Genomic DNA, 25,386 nt, shown 5'->3' on the forward strand with positions numbered 1-25,386 from the left:
GGAGCGAAGAAACAAGGCATGTTCTTTTTATTATCTATTTATGGTGCAATCGGCGCAGTTATACACAACCCGTTTCTATGCTGTTTGTGCCCGAGAACGGGCGTACTGCTTCGTTCCCAATTGGTGCGTATCTTTTCCCTTCCTGCTGAAATCCAGTAACTGTTCATGCCACAAATAACATTTGGGTGTTGTGTGGTTGGCATCCTGGTTTTGTCGCAAGAGTTGCCCTCCTGAGGGCAATAAAAGCAGCAACACGGGGGAAGCGTGACAGAACAAAAAAGCAGAATTATACATGGACGGTGGTGTAAATCTACCTCTATCGTGATACTATTGCACCAGTGACATGTTTAAGAACAACGCTGCAAGAAGACACTTCTCTAGAAGAGCCCCGAGACTTCAAAAGCAGTTCTTGCTTCAAGCAGGTTTGCAAAGAGATATGCAATTACAAAGCCTGCCTTTGCCAGAATGCTCATTTGGGCATTGCAAATACTTCACCCCTCTATGTTTTATTATAATGAAAACTAAAAATAAGTTACTCTTGTGGAAAACGCCCTTTGCCCAGAGGGCTAATCGAGATGTGAGTCAGGAGATCCATTTTCGGAAGGTGCTAGGGTTTTGCATGTTTTTTTAAATGTTTTTTTCCAAAGCTGTAGTAGCAACCAGGAATACTGACTGTTTTATTATATGACCAAAGTGTCTCTCACTAAATGTAAATGAACTGTGAAAAATACTAGGTGTACCTTTCCCTCTAGCTTTGTTTTGTAACACAGAAAAACTAATAAAAAACAGCACATTAGGAATTTTAACGCCTCCTTCCCAGCTCTGCTATCCCAACACAATTCCCTCCCACAAGGTTGCAATTAATTATTTTTAAACCCTCCAATGAAATCTTTAATTAAAACCATTTTTTTTAAAAAAGAAACATTCGAGAAAGCCTGATGACAGATCTCAAAGATCACAGGTAGTATGACACTTGGCCCAGCGAGGGAAAAGTTCTAAAGGGCTGGGAGCTATGATGAAATAAGGGCTGGTTAGCAAGGTGACTTTACAAAGCTACAAAACAAAAACCAATTGGGACTCCCGTAATTGTTTCAAATGTAGATTTTATTAGCTTTCTGTCATCATTCCTGCATTCAGATATCCAGATACACCTAGCAGTTTTGTTCCAACTGGAAACTGTCTTGGCTAGATCTTTGGATTTCAGACCAAGCCCGTCATTAATCCAGTAAAAGAAACACAGAAGGAATATCTGGAGCCAACAGTAGTACTAAACAGCCGCTATAATGGAACATTGTGTTTGCTCTCTAGGAACAAGTTAGAGATATAGTTAAGAGTTTGCACCCAGACTTTGTAGCTTTTTCGTAAGTAAGAAAGGGCCATATATATCTCTAGTTATGCTCTGAAGGTTGTGGTTGGATCTTCTCAACAGCTTCAATGACAGCATCAAGGCTCACTTTGTCTCCAAATTCCTTCTCACGATGCTCCAGGAGAATGCCCTAAAATAAAAGGGAAAATGTGGGTCAGGTACGCACTTCCTTTGTACAAAACTATGTTTGAGGCTCTTAAACTTGTGCAACTCCTCTAAGCTCCCTATTTCTGTGCACGTGAAGTAGCGCTGGATTTGGGCAGCGTAAGCGCTTCCTCTACACGGGTGCAAAATTGAGAAAATCCCTAATTGAGAAGATCCATTTCTGGAACAGGACCAGGGTGGTGGGTTGTCCTGCCCCCCTTCCCCAATAAATCCTGGCGATGCCCATGCCTCATTTACCACATCCCTTACTTTGGGATTTCCTTTTTTAAAAAAATGCAATACCATACCTGATCGCCCCGGTTAGGATTTCAGTATTTTGCATTTCGTTACCTTTGTAAGACTAACTTTTTTGCTCCCTGGCCTTTCAGGAATGGAGTCAGCTGCAAGAATCAAGGCCTGGGCTTTCAGCAAGATGAATACCTCTTTGCATCTTTCCCAGATCATGAAACCAAAAAAGTGGGGCCGCCCTCTGTGAAGGATGCTGAATGTTCAATGGAGTCTTGGTTCTGCCTCAATGCAGGAGACCAGACAAGAGAGAGCAGTGGTCTCCAAGACCCTTCTAGAGGTTGAAAACTGCAGAACATGGAACTACAGGATGCATGGAAACAGCTTTGCACCCGCTCATTTACACACAGAGAGACATATACACACACGCGCATACACACACACACAGAGGTACCTGCTCCCCAGGACCAATAACGAAAACTCCTCCCAGGACAAAGCCTTCTCCTTCCAAGTTCCCAGTATAGCCATGCTTCCAAGCGTTGAAGAAATGCCTCCAGACGCTGCAGCGAAACATGCCCAAAAAGGTCATCTTTCTTTTCTTAGGCCCATAGAAACGTCTCTGTAGAAAGGGATTAGAAACACTGAGTCAAAACAGAGAGAGTGTGTGTTCTTCCTAGAGAAACACAATGCTTCCTGATTCGGAGCAAAACAAAAGGTAAACAAGGTTCAGACTACCACCGTTAGGACTTTGTATACATTCTCATTATGCAGGAGTGCAGGGACAGTAGGCTGCTTGCATGCCATATACATTTAAAGCACATCGCTCCCTACAAAGAATCCTGGGAGCTGTAGTTTAAGGGTGCTGGGGATTGTACCTCTGAGGGGTAAACTACAGTTCCCAGCATTCTTTGGGGGCAAGGTACTTTATATGCATGGTGTGTGCATGGCCACAGAGTGTGGTAAAAAGGTAAAGGACCCCTGACAGTTAAGTCCAGTCGTGAACAACTGGGGTTGCGGCGCTCATCTCACTTTACTGGCAAAGGGAGCCGACTTTTGTCTGCAGACAGTTTTTCCAGGTCATGTGGCCAGCATGACTAAGCCGCTTCTGGCGAAACCAGAGCAGCGCATGGAAACGCTGTTTACCTTCCTGCTGAAGCGGTACTTATTTATCTACTTGCACTTTGATGTGCTTTCGAACTGCTAGGTTGGCAGGAGCAGGGACCAAGCAATGGGAGCTCACCCCGTCGCAGGGATTCGAACCGCCGACCTTCCAATCGGCAAGCACTAGGCTCAGTGGCTTACACCACAGCACCACCCGCGTCCCTACAGAGCGTGGTACTGGGCGCAAAAACGAAGCTTCCTCAGAATCTTGGCTTTCACGCCAAAATAAGCTTCTAGCCCTTATAGCTACAAATATATGCTTGAAATGCTTTAGCTGAGATTGCTATGTTGCAGAGGGTTGGACTAGATGACCCTTGAACCCCTTCCAACTCTATGATTCTTTGAAAGTACTTAGGTGATGGCTGCTGCAATTTCAGGAGCTGGAAGAGTCATTGTGTAAGGTCTCTAATGGCTGTGGGGAGCAGGGCTGGCCCAAGACATTTTGGCACCTGAGGCAAGCCACAAAATGGCGCCTCCCCACCACCATGGGAGAATGGGTGAGCGGAGATCTACATCAGGAACAAGATGGGAATAAAGCTGTACATCAGGGACAAGGGTGAGAGGAGACCAACAGTGCCTCCTACTGGCCAAGGGGCCATTGTAGATAGAGGCAGCATTGGGGTATGGCTGCTGAGGAAGTGGCAATTCCAGCCTCTGAGGAGCTGCCACTGCAAAAGCAGCAGGCAATGCATTCCTTGGAGGCAGGATCAGCTCCCTCTGTGGATCCTGCTGCCTGAGGCGATCATCTCACCTTGTCTCATGGGTGGGCCAGCCCTGGGGCAAGGGCTTTGAATGATTTAGAGAAGTTGCTGAAACCAGGTTCTCATGGTTGAGTAGAATTTGGGTTTCCTAGCTGCAGAATTGTAATGTTTTTAGCACCCCCTCCTGAGTAAAGAGTTGCTCCCCCTCTCTACCTTTTCATTCATTTCTTTCTCGCCTGCCTCCCCCCTTCCCCTCTCATCTGCATCCCGATCCATAAAAAAGGATCTGTTTATTCTGCCCCGAACTTACTCCCCGCTTGGTTTACCATTAGTAAACATAAGTGAAATGCCATCGCAGTATCTGTTCTTACTGGTGAAGCACACACAACTGATTTGTTACCAACTTTCTTTTTATTTTTGGCACCTGCTAAAAGATGGGGTGCCTAATAAGACACACAGCCCAATTATGTGGGGAATAAATAGATGTCCTAATCTTTCCATTTATCTATGCATGCTAATGGGGAAATCATGCAAAGACAGGCCAGTGCTTCAGAGCTAACCTGTTTTCTGCCTATGTATATTTATGATATATAAATAGAAAAGCAAAAGCCAATTAGCCTCTTAAGTAGCAGCTTTGCTAAGATAATCTTCACGCCACCGACTTCCCTCCAGACCCCCTAGTTGCAAGAGAAGAGGCATAGCCACATCTCTTATCACAGTGGCTCTGCTGGAGGGATCTGTGTGCTCCGAAATTTTAGTAAGTGGGATCATGGACCAACATGAGCAGCTTTCATTTCTGAAGGTGGTCAAAAACCTATGTGGGAATGTATTCCACTGTGTGCCCCTGCAAAGAAGATAGCAAGAGAGGCATGCCTTTATAGGGGGTGGGGAGCCAACACCCAAGCTATGGGCATTTTTTAAAAAAGCCCAAATCACTATGCAATGCAAATGGCATTCTGAATGCAAATTTGCATTACAAAAACTCTTGTTTCACATTTGCAAATGATCAAACCTTCAGCCAAGCAGCACAGGAGGGGCTCAATGGTGAATTGTGGAGTTTCCCCACACATATCTTTGAGCCACCTGTGAACCTTTTGCCAATAAAGGACCGTATAAGCTTTTTGGCCAGTGCAAACTTAACGCCTGCTTCACAAACCAGTTTAAGCAAGAATAGCCTTAAACCCCCCCCCCCCCGCACCTGGAAACACATTCAGACAGAGTGGCTCAAAACCTCTAACATAATCTATGAGACAGATGAACAACCCAAATACAAGTCACCGATTGCATCTACCTTTGCATCCAGAAATATCTCCCCCTTGAAATACGGCTGAAATTGCTCCACCTCGGTCCCAATGTTCTCCTTCACAACAGCATACAGAGGTATGCCCAGCTGGTCAAGCTGGGGCTTCAGAGAGGACAGCTGAGCAGCTTCCTTATGAATGAGAGAAGAGATAAGTTATGTGGCTGCAGCCTACAAGCCATCCTATGTAGAGACAACCCTCGCACTGCTCTTATCAAACATGCCCTGAAATGAAGCCTGTGGGAATGTATGTTAAGATGGCATCACATTGGCAGGGGATTTTAGAAGTGCTAATGCTCTGTGGCCTATCTAAGGAATAGGCAGAACCTGCTGCATGGTGGCATTGCAACTGTGGACCTCCTAGCGGAACGCCACTGGATTCTTTCCTTTCCATCTTTAGACAGCTAGAACACTTTTAACTGTGTTCTGCGACCGCTTTTCACATTTTAATTCCATCATTTGTTGCAGATTTTAGGACTGTCGCCTTCTTTCAATTTCTTGTGGTTTTGAGATTTAGTTGGCTAGACACAGTCCGGGTATGCAACCTAAAAATATTTAAAATAAGTCACAGTGCAATCCTAACCATGTATTGGTGAATTCAAGGGGGCTTCTTCCTAGGGTTAGGATTGCAGGATTAATTAAAAGAACATTTTAATTACCATATTTTTCGCACCATAGGACGCACTTTTTCCCCTCCAAAAATGAAGGGGAAATGTGTGTGCGTCCTATGGTGCGAATGCAGGCTTTCGCTGAAGCCTGGAGAGTGAGAGGGGTCGGTGCGCACCAACCCCTCATGCTCTCCAGGCTTCGCACACCTCTCCGCAAGCAGCAGGAGCCCAGCGCTGGGCTCCCGCTGCTTGCGGAGAGGTGCCTGCATGCCGAAGCCTGGGCGCGCTGAGCTCAGCGCGTCCAGGCTTCGCGGACCTCTCCGCAAGCAGCGGGAGCGTTCCCGCTGCTTGCGGAGAGGTGCCTGCATGCCGAAGCCTGGGCGCGCTGAGCTCAGCGCGTCCAGGCTTCGCGGACCTCTCCGCAAGCAGCGGGAGCCTTCCCGCTGCTTGCGGAGAGGTGCCTGCATGCCGAAGCCTGGGCGCGCTGAGCTCAGCGTGTCCAGGCTTCGCGGACCTCTCCGCAAGCAGCGGGAGCGTTCCCGCTGCTTGCGGAGAGGTGCCTGCATGCCGAAGCCTGGGCGCGCTGAGCTCAGCGCGTCCAGGCTTCGCGGACCTCTCCGCAAGCAGCGGGAGCGTTCCCGCTGCTTGCGGAGAGCTGCATGCATGCCGAAGCCTGGGCGCGCTGAGCTCAGCGCGTCCAGGCTTCGCGGACCTCTCCGCAAGCAGCGGGAGCGCTCCCGCTGCTTGCGGAGAGCTGCCTGTTTGAGGGCTGGGGTCGGGGGAAGCTCTAGCTTCCCCCGCCCCAGCCCCGCACCTGGGGGGGGAATAATTTTCCCCCCTTTATTTCCCCCCCAAAAAACTGGGTGCGCCCTATGGTCCGGTGCGCCCTATGGTGCGAAAAATACGGTAATACCTTGTTTTAAATTGTTGTCTCTTTCTCTCTGTGTGTATATGCTTTATTATTGTAACCATCTTATAATTGTAATAATCTAATTAACATAACTGGGAGGAAAATCAGGCTTTCCTTGTGTAAATCTAAAGCCAAGCAAAACGCAAAGGTCAAAACACATGTTGTAACCTAAGGAAACCTAAGCTCAAAATTAATGGTAAGTTTAGCCGCTGAAGGATCTCTCAACCACATCTCCACACTGCCAGGCGTCCAACACAGAACAATAGGAGGAAGGTAGACATAGGAAGAGGACTTGAGTATGAAAAAGAAAACCCAAACAGGGCTGGACCTGTAATATTCCTACCACAGCTCATCTGAATGGAAGATTTGGAAAAGGAGATTGACCAAAAAAAATAATCAAGAAGCAAATATGATAACTCAGTTGGTATAGCATGAGACTCTTAATCTCCGTGTTGTGAGTTCAAGCCCCACTTGGGCAAGAGATTCCTGCATTGCAGGGGGTTGGACTAGGTGTCCCTTGTGGTCCCTTCCAGCTCCATGATTCTGTGAAACTCTTTAACATAGTACCAAAAAATTGGCAACATGGAAAACATACTAGACCCTTATCTCTGTATCCATGCAGCCCACAAGCATCTTGAAATAGCAAGGTTAAACCCCATCATTTGCTCTTTAGAAAGAAACCACAAGGAAAACACGCTACCTCTCTGCACAAAAATCATCCAGGCCGCCGCACTGCCATGATGACAGCGCCATGCTTTCTCCACAGTTCCTCTGCTTTGAATGCTCTTGGCTCTGCTGAGGGACAAACAATAGCGTATGTCATTATGGTCCTTGTTGCCTCTTGTTCACTTTGGCAGCCGTGTGAGATGGACTATCTTCTTTTCGATATTATTTATGGGGCTTTTGGAGACCACTTGAATTTCAAGTGTTACGCTGAATGATATAATTGAAGCCACCATGCCACGGGCTCACAAGCTGTGCGTGGCAAGTACAGCCTCACTGAGTTGGGCTGGGGCCTTTCAGTGAACACATTTTCTTTCAGAAACACGGGAGCAAGTGGGATCTGTAACCAAGTGTTGCAGAGTGAAGCGCTTCTGTTTAGGATTCCAAATATTCATTCCGCCCCCCACTCATTTCCGCAAGACAGTCAGCATTCTGTGAGCACTGATCATATTCGGTCCTCCCTGGGTTGTTTCTGCAGTTCCCAGAGGGCTCCCCCCTCAAAAAAAATATTTTTTGTACTTCTGCAAACAAGCCCATTTATTAAGTCCCACTTGTGAACATGTGGTGCCATTTTAACCATATAAGCCAGTGGTTTCGAACCAGTGTGCCGTGGCACCCTGGGGTGCCTTGAATGATGGTCAGGGGTGCTGCAGGCAACACTGGCCTCTGTCCCTCCTTCCTTCCCTCCCTCCTCTGATGCCCTCTCGGGTCTGCCTCCCAAAGGCTAGGACAGCTATTTATTGCAGCAGCCCTGGCTATAAGCTCCGTAGGGAAATGTTGTCCAGGGACGGCAGCAGCAGCTGCCCAGAGGATTCCCAAGGAGAGGGGAGAGGAGAGAGGAGAGGGGGCTGAGGGAACAGTCCACAAGGGAGGGTATTCGAAAATGGGTGAGAGGCTGCCAACAACTGGGCTCCTCAGCCTTACAGGGGTGTCACAGAAAGAATGTACCGTAGTTGGTGAAGGGAGCCATAGACTCAGAAAGGTTGAAAACCTCTGATATAAGCAGTTCAGTGCCTGCTGGAAACAAAGGGAATTGTGGTAAACTCTATGCCACATATTAGAAGGCTGCAGATCCGAATCCACAAAGGCAGAAATGCGGCTCATGGGTCTTTTTCCCATGACTGGAAATCAAGGTTCTTTCCCGCAACAGGCTTTCCAAAGTATAACCGACTGCTTTTTCAGAACACTGGGTTCTCAGCCCACAGAGGACCCGACCACACATAATAAGCCTTACCACCTCCCAGAGTCTTCAGATCTGCCGACCCGAGAAAATCCAAGGAAGCCTTTTCCGCTTTAGTCAGAAACAAATCTGTATTGGCAAGGATTATCCCTGTCACAGCAGCCCCAATGGCTCCGAGGCCAATGGTCCACATTGCCATGGAGAAATAGCCCAGGTCAAGCTCCGAACACATGTCTGAAAAACAAAAAAACCAAAGAAAAAGGTATCCATTACTCCACTAGCTGACAAGGTTTCAAGACAAAATAATCCTACAGAACCAATTTCACCTAGAGACCCAACGGGATTATTTTGTTTACAAGGTACTGGCTTGATGTTCAAAGAGTTCCCAACTTGGACCATTATGATTTCTCCATGAAACCATCACTGACAGATACAGAACTGAGAGACACTGAGAGACACAGAATTGAACGGCACGTTGGCAGGAGAAGGTTGGGGGTGGTGGTCTGGTTTGTCCATCGATTAGCCAAGAACCCCCAAGTGTAAATTGCAAACTGCTTTTTCTACCGAAACAGGGGAGTCAGCAAGCAATCTTGCTTTTCAGTAGGCAGTGGTTGCCACTTTCAAAGAGTAAAATTACAATCCTTACGGGCTCCAAGGATACTTCAAAGGGTGTGGGCAATGTCCGCTGGAATCTCGGAAGGGAGGCAGAAGAAGATATCCACTAACTGACTCATGCTCGCCACTGTCTGTGATAAGCTAGCTTTTGCAACCTGTCATGCTATTGGCACTTAATTTGGACTGCCTGGACACCAACTTACCGTAAGTGCCCCCCCTTTTTTTAAAAAAAACCCAAATATAAGGGCATACATTCACCCCCGCATTCTGGAATTTTAGATTCCATACCATTTAAGTGGATCTTCTTTAGCTATATACAGTAACTCCTTGGGAGGGTTGTGCTCTAAAAGGGAACAGATAAATAGATTCCCTTTCCCATGGTTTTTGCAGGGTTTCTCCAAGAAGAGGGATTCTCAAGGGGCTCAGAGGGAGCAGTTGGAGAAAATGGAAGATTCTCAGCTATAGAATCACAGAATTGGAAGAGACCCTGAGGATCATCTAGTCCAACATGCAGCTGTCCCATATGGGAATCGAACCTGCAACCCTGGCATTATAAGCACCACTCTCTAACCAACTGAGCTATCTATTTCCCTGGCAACATTTTATTTTCTTATTTAAAATATTTCTGGGTCACTTTGTTCATGGCACAATCAAAGGCACATTAAAAAAAAAACCGCACAGGATCTACAAGCTTTTTCTTTGTTTTACAAAAAATTATATACCACTTGATTGTAACAAAACCTCTAAAGCAGTTTACAAGACTTTTTAAAAAATTATCAATCAAAACAGTTTTTAAAAGCAAATACTGTAGTGAAAACATTTCAAAAACAAGTAAAACCAGAGGTAATCTAAAAAGAGATTAAAAGATGTCAACATCTATATATCTGGGATAGGCTTGCCTAAACAAAAATGTTTTATTTGCTTAGTTCACACAAGCGCATTGCATCATGGAAGGGCGAACCATGTGCATAATAAAATGGCTAGCTGCACACTGATCTTTCCTCAGTCACAGTGATATCATTAGTGCCATGTTGGGAAAACATTTGTGCAATAAATACTGATTCATTGCTCACACATTGCATACAACCAGGAGCATGCCAATCTACGTTCCCTCTAACCCAGAACACAGTTTCAAAGAGACAGAACTGAGTCAGAATCTCCCCCACATCCGACCTTGGAGGCTGCCGAGATCTTATTTGTACAATATTCCAAACAAGCCATCGCAGCATATGGCAAAAGGCATGTTTTGAAGCAGGGATTCTACTTGGACTTAGCCACTGTGAACTCTGAATCTGTTAGCTCTGCTGGCATATGGCTGGAGATGCTACAATTTTGGTTAAAAAATGAAAAGGGACAAGGCAGTAGGGCTCACTCATAAGTTGGAATGGCAGATGGAAAGGAGAGAAGAGTGCCATATTTTTTAAGGGGACATTTGATACACAATATAAGCAAATCCATTCCCATCATATAGGACTGCAGCACTCTGGAACAGAACAAGAGCGATCGGATGTGCCAATTCTAGTGCTTTAATTTGTGTGGCATGGACCTGACGTCCCCCAAGGAAAGAAGTGTAAGGAAAGCAAAAAAAAATAAAAAAATACCAAGTTGACCACATTGGTTCCCAGTGTGATCGAACAATATTTATTTTATTTCATAAAATGTACACACCACTCGATTGTAAAGCGGGGGGGGGGGACCCTCAAAGCAGTTTAGGTTTAGAAAGAAGATAAAACAATAAAATTATCACTAAAAAATTTATCACCATTATTTAAAACATTCAGAATGTTAGAACCACAATGGAATAGACTTAAGCAAATTAAAACTCATACAATAACACAATGATTGGGACATTGGTGGACATCAAGGCAGGTCAAGACGTGAAACATGGGTCAGCAATTGACAACCTCTGAATCAAAACAGGCCATTTAAGACCTTCCAGTTGGTTCCTTACTAACCGAACCAGAGATGGAGATAGAAGAAAAAGTGGTACTTTGCTGGCAAGACACCAGTGGGTGGGATGATGGTGGTAGAGAAGAGGTTTGTCCCACGACCCACCATTTCCCTCTGTACCTGCACCTCTGCCCCACCAGGATGGTAGAAACAAAACAAAAAAACACCGGAGAGCAGGTAATGGGGTTTCTGTGGGATTCAACATATTTAAAGAGCATTGTCTTGGATTATACAAATCGCTATTCAATCCCAGAGTTTTCTCTGAAGACTTTAATACTAGCAACCAGAACAGATATTCCCAACAGCATTTCAAGTTAACCGGTTGTTTTTGTTTTCTTCCCTAAAAAAAATAAATCAATCATAGTAATCTATTCATCCCACATCAGTGAGTATCAGCGGTGGCAATGGGTAGGAGACCAATACCCAGATGTCATATACCTGCGTATTTACTACTGTTCTGACAGTAGCATTGAGGATTTAAGTGGCTTAACTGCTGTAAAATCTGTAGCTCGGATTGGCGCTTGGAAAACATTTTGCAATGTAGGATTTAAGAGCTTGTGTCTGGAGCCAGTTCCTGGAAACCTGTTAAAAGGATGTTGAGAATCAGAGCTGAGACAGACCTCAGCCAGGTGGCTATGAAGAAAAACCCCTAGCCAAGGAGTAGATAGCCATGTCCTCCTGCTGTTGTGGAGTACAACTCCTGCAAATCCCAACCAGCATGACCAATGGTTAGGGACAGTGTTCGAAACTCCCACTGTTCTGGGCACATTTTGCGGCAGGGAATTTCATTAGCACGAGCATTTTGAGCTCAGGGCACAGTGCTGCGCCTAAGATTTCAGATTGAAACTGCAGAGTGGAAGGAAAGGAGGGTCTTTTTCTGCCTCCCCACTTCTAGCTGCTCTCTGAAGACTGGAGAAGAGACCCTGTTAAGAATATTAGGGGGGGGCGGGCAGGGAAAGGACCGGACCATGTGAAAAATGAACATAATATTTTAGCTGCGGTTCATTCATTTTCAGCTTTGTATCCTTCTTATAAAAAAGGGGGCCTAGACATTCTGTTGTTGCGCTCATAACCTAGGTTTAAGTTGCCATTTAGTTCCTAGCTTTCCTATCTCAGTTTCTAACACTGGTTAGGGATGATGGGAGTTGTAGTCCAACAACAACGATGTCAGCTGATGCAGAGTTTAGTCAGAGCAGTCAGCTGAATAAACCGTCTGACCCTGTATAATATGGCAGCCACACAGTAAATCTGTGATTGGGTGGCACACACTGTAAATAAAAATCTGTCTTTCATATCATGTTCCCAATTTTAGTGCAATTGCATTCACATTGGCTTCAACTAGAGTTTACTTTTAAACCTGTCCCACTTTTAAGGGCCAATCTAGACAAGATGGCAGAAGTCCTGTAATTGCACCTCCCACTTTAAAACTTTTAAAAAGCAAATGCAACCATGGAAATGCCCTGATTCAGAGTCCGCTTGAAGATGTTGCCTTGGGGTATGGGGATTAAGCCTTCCCACCTCCAGTGCCATTTCTCTTATCCAACCCCCGCCCCTCAAGCTTGTGGGGCATAGCATGCAGGCAGTCACAGAACTTCAAACATGAATATAGGGTTAGGGAACTTCCGATCTGAATTGCTACATCAACATAAAGCCACCATGTAACCCACCTCAGGGTGAAAGATGGGTAAGAAATCACAGAATTGTAGATTTGGAAGGCTCATCTACTCTAACACCCCTGCAATGTAGTGATTGTGGGGCACAAACCCACAACCCTGAGGTTAAAAGTCTCATACTCTCCCAACTGAGTTTGTTTCTTTGTAAAAACTTCTCATGAATAAGGCATGAGGGAAGTAAACAAAAGGGCACGAGCAGCTCGAACAACCACACAACCATAAACCTATAATCCAAGTGCCCTCAGGACGCTGCTGAACTACAACTCCCAACACCGCTGGCCCCTGCAATATATACAATCATATTGTGTTTTTTATCATGTTGGTGCCATTTGGGCTTCTCATACCACAGATACACAATTTTTCATCCTGCCTGGCCACCACATTCATTACAGCGTGACTGAAACCAATGCCCTACTAAGCCTGGAACAAAACATATATAATATCTGCACACACGACAAGTGGGTGTGAGAGTTTTGAAACACAACAGAACCATCTACTCCTCCTTGCAGAGAATGCACAACGCACGAAGCAATGCAGATCTGAATGCAGATAGTATATCTGTTTGGACTCTGAAAATGTGCAAGGGTTAAGAAATGAACGCACTTACCAGTGCCCGCAACAGTTAGTAAGCCGGCAGGTACGCACAGACTTGACACCCGGGCGAAAGGAAGCCAAGAGCCATCTAGGCTGGCAGAAGGGCAGATACGATGTGAAAAGGCTCCTACGGGCAAGATGCTTTTGACTCACCCTTCTCAGTAGTGTGGGCAGGACCAGGCGCGCTGCCAGCATGAGAAAGCTTGGCGTCAGCCTGAGCACATCACTCCAGAGGCCATTACACAAGACAGATCATGTTGAAATCTAGGGCTGGCTCATGACAAAGTATTGTGCCAGGGATACGATTCCTTGCAAGTTGTTTGGAAGAAGTGGTCCCGATCGTGTGATCCTGGTGTGGCAAAGAAAAATGCCACACAAATTACAATAAGCCCACAGAAATTACTTGGCAGTGGAAACCACTACTAGCCTGGCCTGACCGCGTCCAGTTCTTTTAGACGTTTGTGGCTTGAAAGGAGAATTAAGAAGGCGCTTTTGCAGAGCTTCTCTGCCTCATTGCCCAGAACTGATTCTTAGGCAACCTAAGAACAAACCCTATTTGCTGATTTGCAGGTTTTGTTCGGCAAATTGGGGCGAGTGAGCTCAAGCCGGCTAAAGGTGCAGGGTCACCCCAAGCCTTGTGACAAATTTAAGTACAAAATCTAACACAGTCATATTAATAAAAGAAATAAAACGGATCCAAGAGAGGGCTTATCCATGCCTTTGTTTGGCCCGCCACTTTCCCCCCAAGAAAACCCAATCTTTAGCTCTGAATTGTAACAAATGGCAATTGGATTTTTCAGAGGGAAGCGGTGGGGCAAAACTGCTTGAACCCGTGCTTAGAAAGCATGGGACATGCGGAAAACGACTCAGCTTTCTAGGCCCAGGACAAGCAGAAGTGTAGATGAGCCCCGAGTATTGAGATCATAGAATTGTAGAGTTGGAAGGGACCACAAGAATGATCTAGTCCAACCCCCTGTAATGCAGGGATCTTTTACCCAACATGGGTCTCGAACCCATGAAACTGAGATTAAGAACTTCATGCTATACCAACTGAGACAACTCCCAGGAACCAGTCAGCCAACAGATCCTTAAATGTCAGTTGAATTACCTAAAAATTAGTATATGAACACTTTGAGAGGGAAGGTACCTCAGTCATCAAAGCCCATGCCAAAAAGTCCCTTTTCTCCTCTCCCACACCAGTTACCAGTGTATTGTACAAACAGTTCAGATACGTCATAAAAGAACTTGTGCCTGTTGCAGGAAATGCTGGCAGAAGTTGGCAACTCTTATTGCTGAATTTCAGCAAGGTACAGTGGTACCTCAGGTTAAGTACTTAATTCATTCCGGAGGTCCGTTCTTAACCTGAAACTGTTCTTAACCTGAAGCACCACTTTAGCTAATGGGGCCTCCTGCTGCTGCCGCGCCACCAGAGCACAATTTCTGTTCTCATCCTGAAGCAAAGTTCTTAACCTGAAGCACTATTTCTGGGTTAGCGGAGTCTGTAACCTGAAGTGTATGTAACCTGAGGTACCACTGTACTTCTTATTTTGCTCATTGTAATGCCCATCTGTCAAGGTGCTTCCCAGCCGAAGGAATGCATACAGCAGATAGTTACGTATTTATTGTCAAAAAATAACACTCACGGTTTGTTTCTACAGCTCTGGGTAGCTACGCACAGCAATCTAGCGGCTAGGCAGCTATTCCCAGCTCTGCGCTTTATGGAGCAGTTGCAGCAACAAGGGACCACTCCCCCTCCACCAGTTGATGCACCTTCCCCAGAGACTATGCCTGTGTGGAAACTGCCTCTGCCCCTCTCTTTTCAATCCCTTCTTGGTTCTGGAGACAGTTTTACAAGAGAGGTTTGGTAAACACCTGACCCTTCACTTGCCTGACCTGCCTCTTAGTCCCCTTCTTCCAACCCACCCTCCAGCTCTGAATCTTCTCCTGCTTCTGCTTCCTTCCTTTAAAAAAACAAACTTTATTCAAAACATCGAAGTAATATATTAAAATGCATTAAAAGAGAGAGCTTGTAAAATATGTACAGGATAGCAAGGAAGGAGTTAATAATAATAATAATATAATAATAATATCTTTATTGTCATTGCCCCCTCTCAGGGATGCTAATCTGGAAACGGATTTCTTTGATGTCTATTTTTGGTATTTTTCAAGCAGCATTTGCAAACATCTTACACCATAGGATGGAGTAAGACTCAGGAGCAGCTTGTTTTGTTGCTTTAATGCTACAGGTTCTCATCCTAAATCTTTGCCCTGAAACCAATTCTCCTTGGCAGTCTGGCTCTTTTGTTCCGAAACCTGACTTAAAGAGAAAAACTGAGAGTCCGAAGCACTTCCATCAACATTCTGCATTTGTACAGGATTTGTAGCTGAATAATTCCCCGTTGCAGACCAGGGAGTATAAGTGCTTGATGCCATGAAGAAGTTCCCAGATGGTGGTGGAGGCTGCCTCACCATCTCCGCACCGTAATATGGAACTGGACAGTTGCTCGCCTGGGAAGTCTCATAAAGCCCAGTTCCACAAAAAGCAGCTTGCTGGTAATGAGCAGGGTTCAATTCTGGGGAGCTCTGCTGTTGCAGGGCAGAGAGGTGCTCTCCTGGTTGTGTGTTGTTGAGAGGTGGATCTTCCCCTGCTTCTGATTTTTGCCCCTTGGCTGATGGAGGTCCCCACCACTGCCCCCTCTCCCGAGTCAGACTCCAGCCAACCTTTCCCCTCGGTGCACACACATCAGAGACCTGTCAGTCCCTGACACAATTGTAGTGGGGGGTAAAGATCTATGCCATAGCACTCAGTGCGTATCCGAAGAGGACTATAAAGCCTCATGAAGCTACTTGCTTCCCTCTGTTTTCAAATACTTCACACAACTCCCACCATCACGGACCCACTGACCGTACAGGCTGGACCTGATAGGAGCAACAGTACAGTCCACACTTTTCCCGTCCCTGCCTGCTCATCGGGTATTCTGCCAAAACAGTATTTCTGAAATACTGAGATCAACCTTGTGCAACGACACCCACTGAAGAGATACCAGGTCAGTATCGCCACCTTGGAAATGTTTACGCTGGCTGACAAAAGCATTTTGTCCATATCTGTGATCAATCACTATCTCAAATCAGCTTGCTTACTGAGCACACTTCCTTCTACCTTCTCTCCTGTGAGCTGAGAGTTCTGAAATATATTGTGGGATAGCCCTCTTAAGAGCCACACTTGATGGGAGAGTCTCTCCCCTCCTACCCTGGCGCCCATTTAAAAAAACAAAAACAACGCAGACTTGGAAGATTAATCAGAAGAGCAGAGGTGGGCTGCTTACCCTTCCCTCCCACCTTTCATAAGCTGCGTTTCTCCCTGTGTAGGGAAATGCAGGATTCCCAAATCTTTTCATTCAAGGGAAAGGGAAACAGCTATGGGGAGTGATTTGTAGCAGGCAGCTGCCTACCTTATAGTGTCAGACCGCTGATCTATCTTATTAAGTATTGTTATGAATCTGCAAGTGCAAGACACCCTGGACTCAAGTAGTGTTAGAATTTACGGTAACTAAGGTTGGGATGAAAGATCCCATGTGTATTAAAGAATGTTAATCCTCTGCAATCCGCATGTGTGAGGTGTTAATGAACCTAGGTATCCTAAATTGTATCTCAGACACTCCCTTTAATCCTGGGCAGGCAGCTGTAAAAGCTATTTCCTCAGAGGTAATAATAACCTGGGTGTGGATCGGAGCATCAAAGAACGATGTGTAAAAATGCGTAAAAATGCCGATGAGTGGGGCTCCTCTTTCTGTGTTACAAAAGACCAAGGCTTAGAGTAGAATGGGTAGAAAAAGAGGGGTTTTACCATTTCTGGGGAAAGGCAAGCTGCAAAACAAGGATGATGCTACCTTTGGAAGAACCTGGTGCCGCTCCTGCTACTACTACTACTACTACTACCACCACCAACAACAACAACAATAATATTTATACCCTTCCCCATCTAGACACACACATACACACACACACAGTGGTACCTTGGTTCTCGAACGTAGTCCGTTCCAGAAGTCCGTTCGACTTCCGAAACGTTCAAAACCCAAGGCACGGCTTTCCAATTGGTGCTGCTGTCCCGGAAACAATAGCCGACAGCCGCATCAGACGCTCGGCTTCCAAAAAACGTTCGAAAATCGGAACACTTACTTCCTGATTTTTGGTGTTTGGGAGCTGAAATGTTCAAGTACCAAAGCATTTGAGAACCAAGATTCCTCCCTCTGTGTGTGTGTGTGTGTGTGTGTGTGTATGCATACACACACATATATATAAGCATCACTTCCCATATATATATATATATATATATATTTGCTTTCGTAGATTTTCACGGGTACAGGAATGCAGGTTTTGGTGTCCTCGGGTGTCTTCCCGTGTAAAAGTTGGGGTGTCTAGGCGACGTTTCGACGAGGTCTCACTCGTCATCTTCAGGCTGGTGCTTTCGGCTTCTTGTTACTGGAACAGAGCAGGATCTCAGTGTTTGAGTTCCTATAAATACTGTTGAGGGGGTGTGGTGTATAGCCTCCAATGTTCTGGGCAGAGAGGAAGTTCCCAGGCTAGTGTGCCTTTTCTTCTTTTGTTCCTTAATTACTTGAGGGATATCTTGAGTGATTTCTTGAGTGATATCCTGAGTACCACTTAGGTGGGTCATTAGGTGTGGATTAGTTGCTAAAGTCTTTGTGTCTTGACCTCTTGAACTTTGTGAAGAGTTTTTCTGAGAAGATGGCTGTACTGCACTTAGTTGTGCTCTGGCTTGGCTTCGTGTATAGGGGCGAGCTGTGGTTTTGTGGCCTGTGTCAGCCAGATCTGTGTAGGGATTGCAGGGGGGTGCAGCATCCGGAGGTGCCACCATGGTTTGGCTACTGGATGGTGTCTGTAATTTATCTGTGGAGAGGGTCTGGGTTTGGGTCTGGTGTGGTTGATTGGTGATGGCGTTCTGTGTGCCTCTGGATCTGGTGTCAGTTTTTGTGGGGAGGGCTAATTTCCAGATGTCTGGCAAGCGGGATGTGTCGTCACGCTTGTTCATGTTGTGAGGGTGTTTCTCTATCTCGATGGCTTCCATGATTATTCTCTTGTGGTGATGTTCCATGTTAAAGAGCAATTTGGAATCTGCAAAATTAATTTCGTGTCCTGTTTCTTTCATGTGTTGGAAAAGAGAGGAAGTTTTTTCTTCTTTTTTGACGGCATTCTTGTGTTCTGCGATACGTGCATTTATTCGTCTGTTTGTTTGTCCAATGTACGTGGCTGGGCAGACTTTGCAGGGTATTTCATAGACCCCTTGGTTTTCCAACTGGATTTTATCCTTGGGGTTTCTGAGGATATTGGCTATTTTTTGGTTGGTGCAAAAGGCTGTTTTGATATTGTGTTTATGGAGGATTTTGCTAATTTTATCTGTAGTGCCCTTGATATAAGGAAGGAGGGCCATGCCATTGTTTTCTTCTGTGTCTTGGTTTTTGGGGGGTGTTTCTTTTTGGATTAGCTTCGTAACCCTGTTTTGCTGGTATCCATTGGCAATTAACACATTTGAGAGATTCTGTAACTCAGTTGTCAAGTGGTCTTTGTCAGCCAGGCGTTTGGTTCTGGAGATGAGAGTCTTGGCTACGGAGTTTATTTGTGCAGGGTGGTGGTGTGATTGTGCATGTAAGTAGCGGTTGGTGTGTGTTTTTTTCCGGTAGATAGTGTGTCCTAGGGAGCCATCAGGTTTTTTGTAGATTAGGACGTCAAGGAAGGGAAGTTGGTTGTTGGCTTCTATTTCCATAGTGAATTGTATTTTGGGGTGTAGGCTGTTGAGATGTGTGAGGAAGCTATCCAGTTTTTCCTTCCCGTGTGGCCAAATTACAAAGGTGTCGTCAACATATCTGAGCCAAAGTTTGGGTTTGTGTTCTGACTTGTCTAAAGCATTGGTTTCAAAGTGTTCCATGTACAGGTTTGCGAACACCACTCAGACCAATAGTCAGCTCCATAGGCTCACCTCTACAAAATCTCGCTAAATTTCTCGCCAAGCAACTTCAGCCCTATGCAGAATCCATCTCTTCACACGTTCCAAACTCCTTCCAGTTCATAGAAACAATAAAGAAGCAAAACCTACATCCTAATGACCTACTTGTGAGCTTCGATGTTGTATCTCTCTTCACACAAGTGCCCATTAATGAAGCCTTGACAGCCATTCAAAACAAATACAATCCCCCCGAATACATCTTGGACCTGACCAACCACTGCCTAACCAACACGTACTTCATCCACAATGGACAAAGATACAAACAGATAGAAGGAGCACCTATGGGATCACCCCTCTCACCGGTCATCGCAAACCTGTACATGGAACACTTTGAAACCAATGCTTTAGACAAGTCAGAACACAAACCCAAACTTTGGCTCAGATATGTTGACGACACCTTTGTAATTTGGCCACACGGGAAGGAAAAACTGGATAGCTTCCTCACACATCTCAACAGCCTACACCCCAAAATACAATTCACTATGGAAATAGAAGCCAACAACCAACTTCCCTTCCTTGACGTCCTAATCTACAAAAAACCTGATGGCTCCCTAGGACACACTATCTACCGAAAAAAAACACACACCAACCGCTACTTACATGCACAATCACACCACCACCCTGCACAAATAAACTCCGTAGCCAAGACTCTCATCTCCAGAACCAAACGCCTGGCTGACAAAGACCACTTGACAACTGAGTTACAGAATCTCTCAAATGTGTTAATTGCCAATGGATACCAGCAAAACAGGGTTACGAAGCTAATCCAAAAAGAAACACCCCCCAAAAACCAAGACACAGAAGAAAACAATGGCATGGCCCTCCTTCCTTATATCAAGGGCACTACAGATAAAATTAGCAAAATCCTCCATAAACACAATATCAAAACAGCCTTTTGCACCAACCAAAAAATAGCCAATATCCTCAGAAACCCCAAGGATAAAATCCAGTTGGAAAACCAAGGGGTCTATGAAATACCCTGCAAAGTCTGCCCAGCCACGTACATTGGACAAACAAACAGACGAATAAATGCACGTATCGCAGAACACAAGAATGCCGTCAAAAAAGAAGAAAAAACTTCCTCTCTTTTCCAACACATGAAAGAAACAGGACACGAAATTAATTTTGCAGATTCCAAATTGCTCTTTAACATGGAACATCACCACAAGAGAATAATCATGGAAGCCATCGAGATAGAGAAACACCCTCACAACATGAACAAGCGTGACGACACATCCCGCTTGCCAGACATCTGGAAATTAGCCCTCCCCACAAAAACTGACACCAGATCCAGAGGCACACAGAACGCCATCACCAATCAACCACACCAGACCCAAACCCAGACCCTCTCCACAGATAAATTACAGACACCATCCAGTAGCCAAACCATGGTGGCACCTCCGGATGCTGCACCCCCCTGCAATCCCTACACAGATCTGGCTGACACAAGCCACAAAACCACAGCTCGCCCCTATACACGAAGCCAAGCCAGAGCACAACTAAGTGCAGTACAGCCATCTTCTCAGAAAAACTCTTCACAAAGTTCAAGAGGTCAAGACACAAAGACTTTAGCAACTAATCCACACCTAATGACCCACCTAAGTGGTACTCAGGATATCACTCAAGAAATCACTCAAGATATCCCTCAAGTAATTAAGGAACAAAAGAAGAAAAGGCACACTAGCCTGGGAACTTCCTCTCTGCCCAGAACATTGGAGGCTATACACCACACCCCCTCAACAGTATTTATAGGAACTCAAACACTGAGATCCTGCTCTGTTCCAGTAACAAGAAGCCGAAAGCACCAGCCTGAAGATGACGAGTGAGACCTCGTCGAAACGTCGCCTAGACACCCCAACTTTTACACGGGAAGACACCCGAGGACACCAAAACCTGCATTCCTGTACCCGTGAAAATCTACGAAAACATATATATATATATATATATATATATAACAGTCAACTTCAGCTACACAAACACAACCTAAGCCACACAAACACAATATATCACAAAGATGCCCCTGTCTCTACTGTGTCCCATTCCCGAAAGGAAACACAGACCCTGGGTGAGTGCATGAGTCTAGCGCACTACTTGGTGGAGACTGGGGTGGCATAGTATTACCTACTATGTTGACCAGCAGTAGTTCTCTAGGATTTCAGGCAGAAATCGAACCTGGGACCTTCTGCACTCAAAGCAGATGTTCTACCACCAAGCAACAACCCTTCCCTTCAAGAAAAAAAAAGAGAGAAAAAAAGTATAGCGGGGGATGGATGTTAAGTCATCACTCCCAGCTGGGAAAAACTTGCCTTCTCCTTAAGCTATTTCCCCATGAAATGCTCGGATCCAGCAAACGCTGCCCCACACAACATATCTGAATGTGTAGTCCAGCTCTCCACTGTGGGGTGTGGCAAGTGTGAAGTTCCTGCAGGGTCTGTGTCTCCAGAAAATGTGATCCGGCAAGAAGAAGCTGTAGCAAGTTTAACCTGTCTAAGCAAGGTCCTTAAATTTCAAGGATGAACACAGCATTTAAAGCAACTGCTTTAGCTGTGGCATAGGGGCGGGAATTTTATCGGGCACATCTTTTTAACACTGTCGCACAACACAAATTTCCCTGCTGAAGTTCTCCGTTCTAAACAATTACCAGAACCCTGTTGCCTCTGGCAGTGTTTATGTCAGCACGTGGGGGGGGGGGCAGGGGGAATATGTGCATGGGCACAGGCATAGAAGAATATAGGCAAACCCGCCCCACAATTCTGAAATCTATACGGCAGTTACATGGTGAAGGTTTTCAGGAAACGGCCAATGGCCCATCTAAGTCCAGTATCCTGTTCTTGCAGTAGCCAACCAGATACCTGTGGGAACTTCCAATGCCCACATTTTCTAGGTGTGCAATGCTGATCTAGAGTTGATTAATGGTAGTTTCAACTGAGCTGAAAGCCAGGGATATTGCAGTAATTATGCAATCCCTTTATAGTGCATGACAATGTGGTCACCACTCATTTGCATGCATTAAATACCTAGGTTTCTGTTTCTGTACTCAACTCAGATAGCATCTGTTTTCTTAATAAAAACAACTGTGTCCCAGTTTTAGGGATGTTTGGACTGCCATCACAAGTGAGGAGGGCCTATCTTAAAAGCCCTATCGGATGCGGCTGGTGCTGTGGTCTAAACCACTGAGCCTAGGGCTTGCTGATCGGAAGGTCAACGGTTCGAATCCCCGCAACGGGGTCAGTTGCTCAATCCCAGCTCCTGCCAATCTAGCAGTTTGAAAGCATGTCAAAGTGCAAGTAGATAAATAGGCATCACTCCGGCGGGAAGGTAAATGGTGTTTCCGTGCGCTGCTCTGGTTTCGCCAGAAGCGGCTTAGTCATGCTGGCCACATGACCCGGAAAAACTGTCTGAGGACAAACGTCCTCGGCCAGTAAAGTGAGATGAGCGCAGCAACCCCCGAGTCGTTCGCGACTGGACTTAACAGTCAGGGGTCCTTTACCTTTACAGGGCTAGAGATGTAAAATGTCCATAAATTTGGAAGCTGGGGGCGGAGTGGGGTGACTTCCCCTCCCCAGGGTTTCCAGGAGAGGAAAATAAAAATATATGCAATATTTTCTTATCAAACCTAAACATATTTCGCTGTTTTTACACAGAATGGCTCTATGTTGCATTTTTATGAAATTTGACAGAGCAATTCCATGCATGTTTACTCAGAAGCAAGACGTACTTGGTTTAGTGGATTTTGCTCCCAGATAAATGCATGCAGTTTCAAATGGTAGAACCCCAGATGCAGAAATGCATCTTGCATTTGGGTGTCCACACTATTCACAGGCATAAGTCCTATAGAGTTTTATATGAAAGACAATCTGCATGCTACACAATTTGGGTGTGTAAAACCCTGTACTAAAAAGCATTTAACTCATTCTAACAAAGCAAGTATTTCATAGGCGATCCCCCTTCTCCCGTTTCCCCCAAAGTTTCCAAACGAAACATGGGATGGAAGAAGGCACCACCAGGCACAAGTCAGCAAGATGATGTCAGAAGAGGCCAAAACCTTTTGACAAAGGTATTCAATAGCCATAGGATAAGAGGCGTAGTCTTGAGGATCAGGAAATGGTTAAGAAACAGGAAAGGGAGACTAGGAATTAATGCCTCATTCTCCCATTAGAGGTGTGCAGAAAGTGGAGTCCTTTGAGGATCAGTATTTGGACTTTTTAACTTGTGTGTGAGTTACTTAGTTTTAGGGATGAACAGTGGGGTATCCAAGTTTGCTGAGGATGTTATATTGTTGAAATATACTTGGAGTCGAGAGTGGATTTCATGCTCTTTATTCAGCTCATAGTGGTGAGGAGGAATGAAAGTTCCCCCAAAGTATCTGCTTTATATACATTATTTACACAATGGGCTGCAAGTGATTGGCTAATTCCGGAATTCTCCTGTAGGCCAATCAGGTTGTGGATTCAATTCCATCTGGAGCTGGATTGGGTGGCTCCTGCAGACCAGTCATACTGCTGCATTGTTCTAGGACCAATCAGACTGCTGCATTCTGAAGCCTATTGTTCTAGGACCAATCAGACTGTTGCCTTTTGGATCCTATTGTTCTAGGACCAATCAGACTGCTGCATTTTGGATCCTATTCAACTCAGTACATAACAATTGTTAAAACAAAAAGGGTTTCCAAGAGCTCCAAAACGTTCTGTCCAATCTGGGCGAGTGGGCAGTAAAAATGGCAGATGGAATTCAATGTAAACAAGTGTAAAGCGATGCACATCAAGGCAGGGGAAAAATCACCAAGGGCCCCTCAGTATCACCCACACTCTTTTGCTAAACCACTCCCCAAGGTTGCTGGAAGAGTGTGATGTGATCATCTCTGAACTCCTTGGGAGACAAACCGCTTTCACAGATTGCTCTCTTGGAGCTTATGGTGGCCCCAACCAGTCACTAACCAGATCTGCATCTCTTTTGCTTCCACAGTGGTACAGTGGTGGGGTGTATTGGATGTTAGAGGAGGGGATATCACCTCTGGTGAGGGACACGTCACGCTCCTTCTGCAGTAGTTTGTCTACCTTGGTCCACATCCTACATCCAATTCTCACCTGTGGCCCCTAGAAGCTGTCTGCATGTAACAGTGGCTGCACCCTGGGAATGGCTTTGACTGGCTGGCAAAATGAGGGGAGGGTGGTCAGTGGGACTTTCTCTGCATGCAGAGACAGGCTCTGGCGGATTGAATGGATGAGACCATTTAGGGAAGTGAGGGGTAGATGGGACTCATCCACCTGGGAAGGTAGCCTATCTAGGAGAAGGAAAACTCTGATCCTAAACCTCCACTGCCTCGCGGGACATCTTTGGGAGAAGAAAAGGCTAAGGAGTAAATCCCTACATCAGGCATGTCCAAAGTCCATTTCAGGGGCCTAATTTGGCCCGCTGGTCAGTTTAAGCTGGCCCCTGTGGCAGTTTATTTCCTGGGATAAAATCCTTTTTAAAAAAAAAACCCTCAACAACTTCAATCCAAAAAAAAAGGTCAACAACTTTGGCCGGCCCTTCACTTATTCAAATCTGGCCCTCTTTGAAAAAAGTTTGTACACCACTGCCCTACATACAGTGGTACCTCAGGTTATAGATGCTTCAGGTTACAGACTCCGCTAACCCAGAAAAAGTACCTCGGGTTAAGAACTTTGCTTCAGGATGAGAACAGAAAACGTGTGGCGGCAGCGCAGCGGAGGTCCCATTAGCTAAAGTGGTACCTCAGGTTAAGAACCGTTTCAGGTTAAGAACGGACCTCCGGAACAAATTAAGTTCTTAACCCAAGGTACCACTGTAAATCCCTAAGATGGTTGGATGGAGTCTTGTACGCCTCCTTCTGTCAACTCCTGCAGCCAAGCTGGTGCCAAACGTATTCCTCTGCTTTCCTTTGGACCACATCAGTGAGGCCAAGAGGGGCGTCTTGTTATCTGGGCAGCCTAGGAACTCCATACACGCTGCCTAGGCTTGCGCCCAGGGAGGTCGGTTCCATGTTCCTAATGCAGTGGTTTGACTTCACTCCCGGAGGCGCACTCTTTTGACTCTTCAGACAAGACAGATGCCAACAAGGGTAGAGGGGTGGGTGTTCCCAGACCATTCACTGCACCCAACAGATGTGAATTACTCAGTAAGAGAGAATGCAGATGTAAGCTCTTTCTCTCCTTTTGCCTTTGATCAG

General features: G+C 45.6%; 1 protein-coding gene across 5 annotated transcripts in view; it reads right to left on the reverse strand.

Annotated features, from left to right (window-relative positions):
• Window positions 1-1,086: 1,086 nt before the first annotated feature.
• The window catches only part of PRXL2A (peroxiredoxin like 2A), a 28,072-nt gene continuing 3,772 nt past the window's right edge, over window positions 1,087-25,386 (reverse strand). Inside the window, exons 1-6 of one of the 5 annotated variants that reach the window (XM_081913832.1) lie at window positions 13,185-13,327; window positions 8,394-8,573; window positions 7,137-7,231; window positions 4,910-5,050; window positions 2,211-2,375; window positions 1,087-1,496 (exon numbers count right to left, since the gene is read on the reverse strand). In XM_081913832.1, the coding sequence (XP_081769958.1) occupies window positions 1,389-1,496; window positions 2,211-2,375; window positions 4,910-5,050; window positions 7,137-7,231; window positions 8,394-8,571 (687 nt within the window). In that variant the 5' untranslated portion in view covers window positions 8,572-8,573; window positions 13,185-13,327 and the 3' untranslated portion in view covers window positions 1,087-1,388. Of the gene's footprint in view, window positions 1,497-2,210; window positions 2,376-4,909; window positions 5,051-7,136; window positions 7,232-8,393; window positions 8,574-10,027; window positions 10,047-12,921; window positions 12,980-13,184; window positions 13,328-25,386 lie in introns of those variants that run through there. The other 4 variants (XM_081913830.1, XM_081913829.1, XM_081913831.1 and 1 more) reach the window with 4 other exon arrangements.

This window comes from Podarcis melisellensis (genome assembly GCF_964234715.1).
Source record: "Podarcis melisellensis genome assembly, chromosome: 5".
In the NCBI taxonomy this organism is placed as follows: Eukaryota; Metazoa; Chordata; class Lepidosauria; order Squamata; family Lacertidae; genus Podarcis; species Podarcis melisellensis.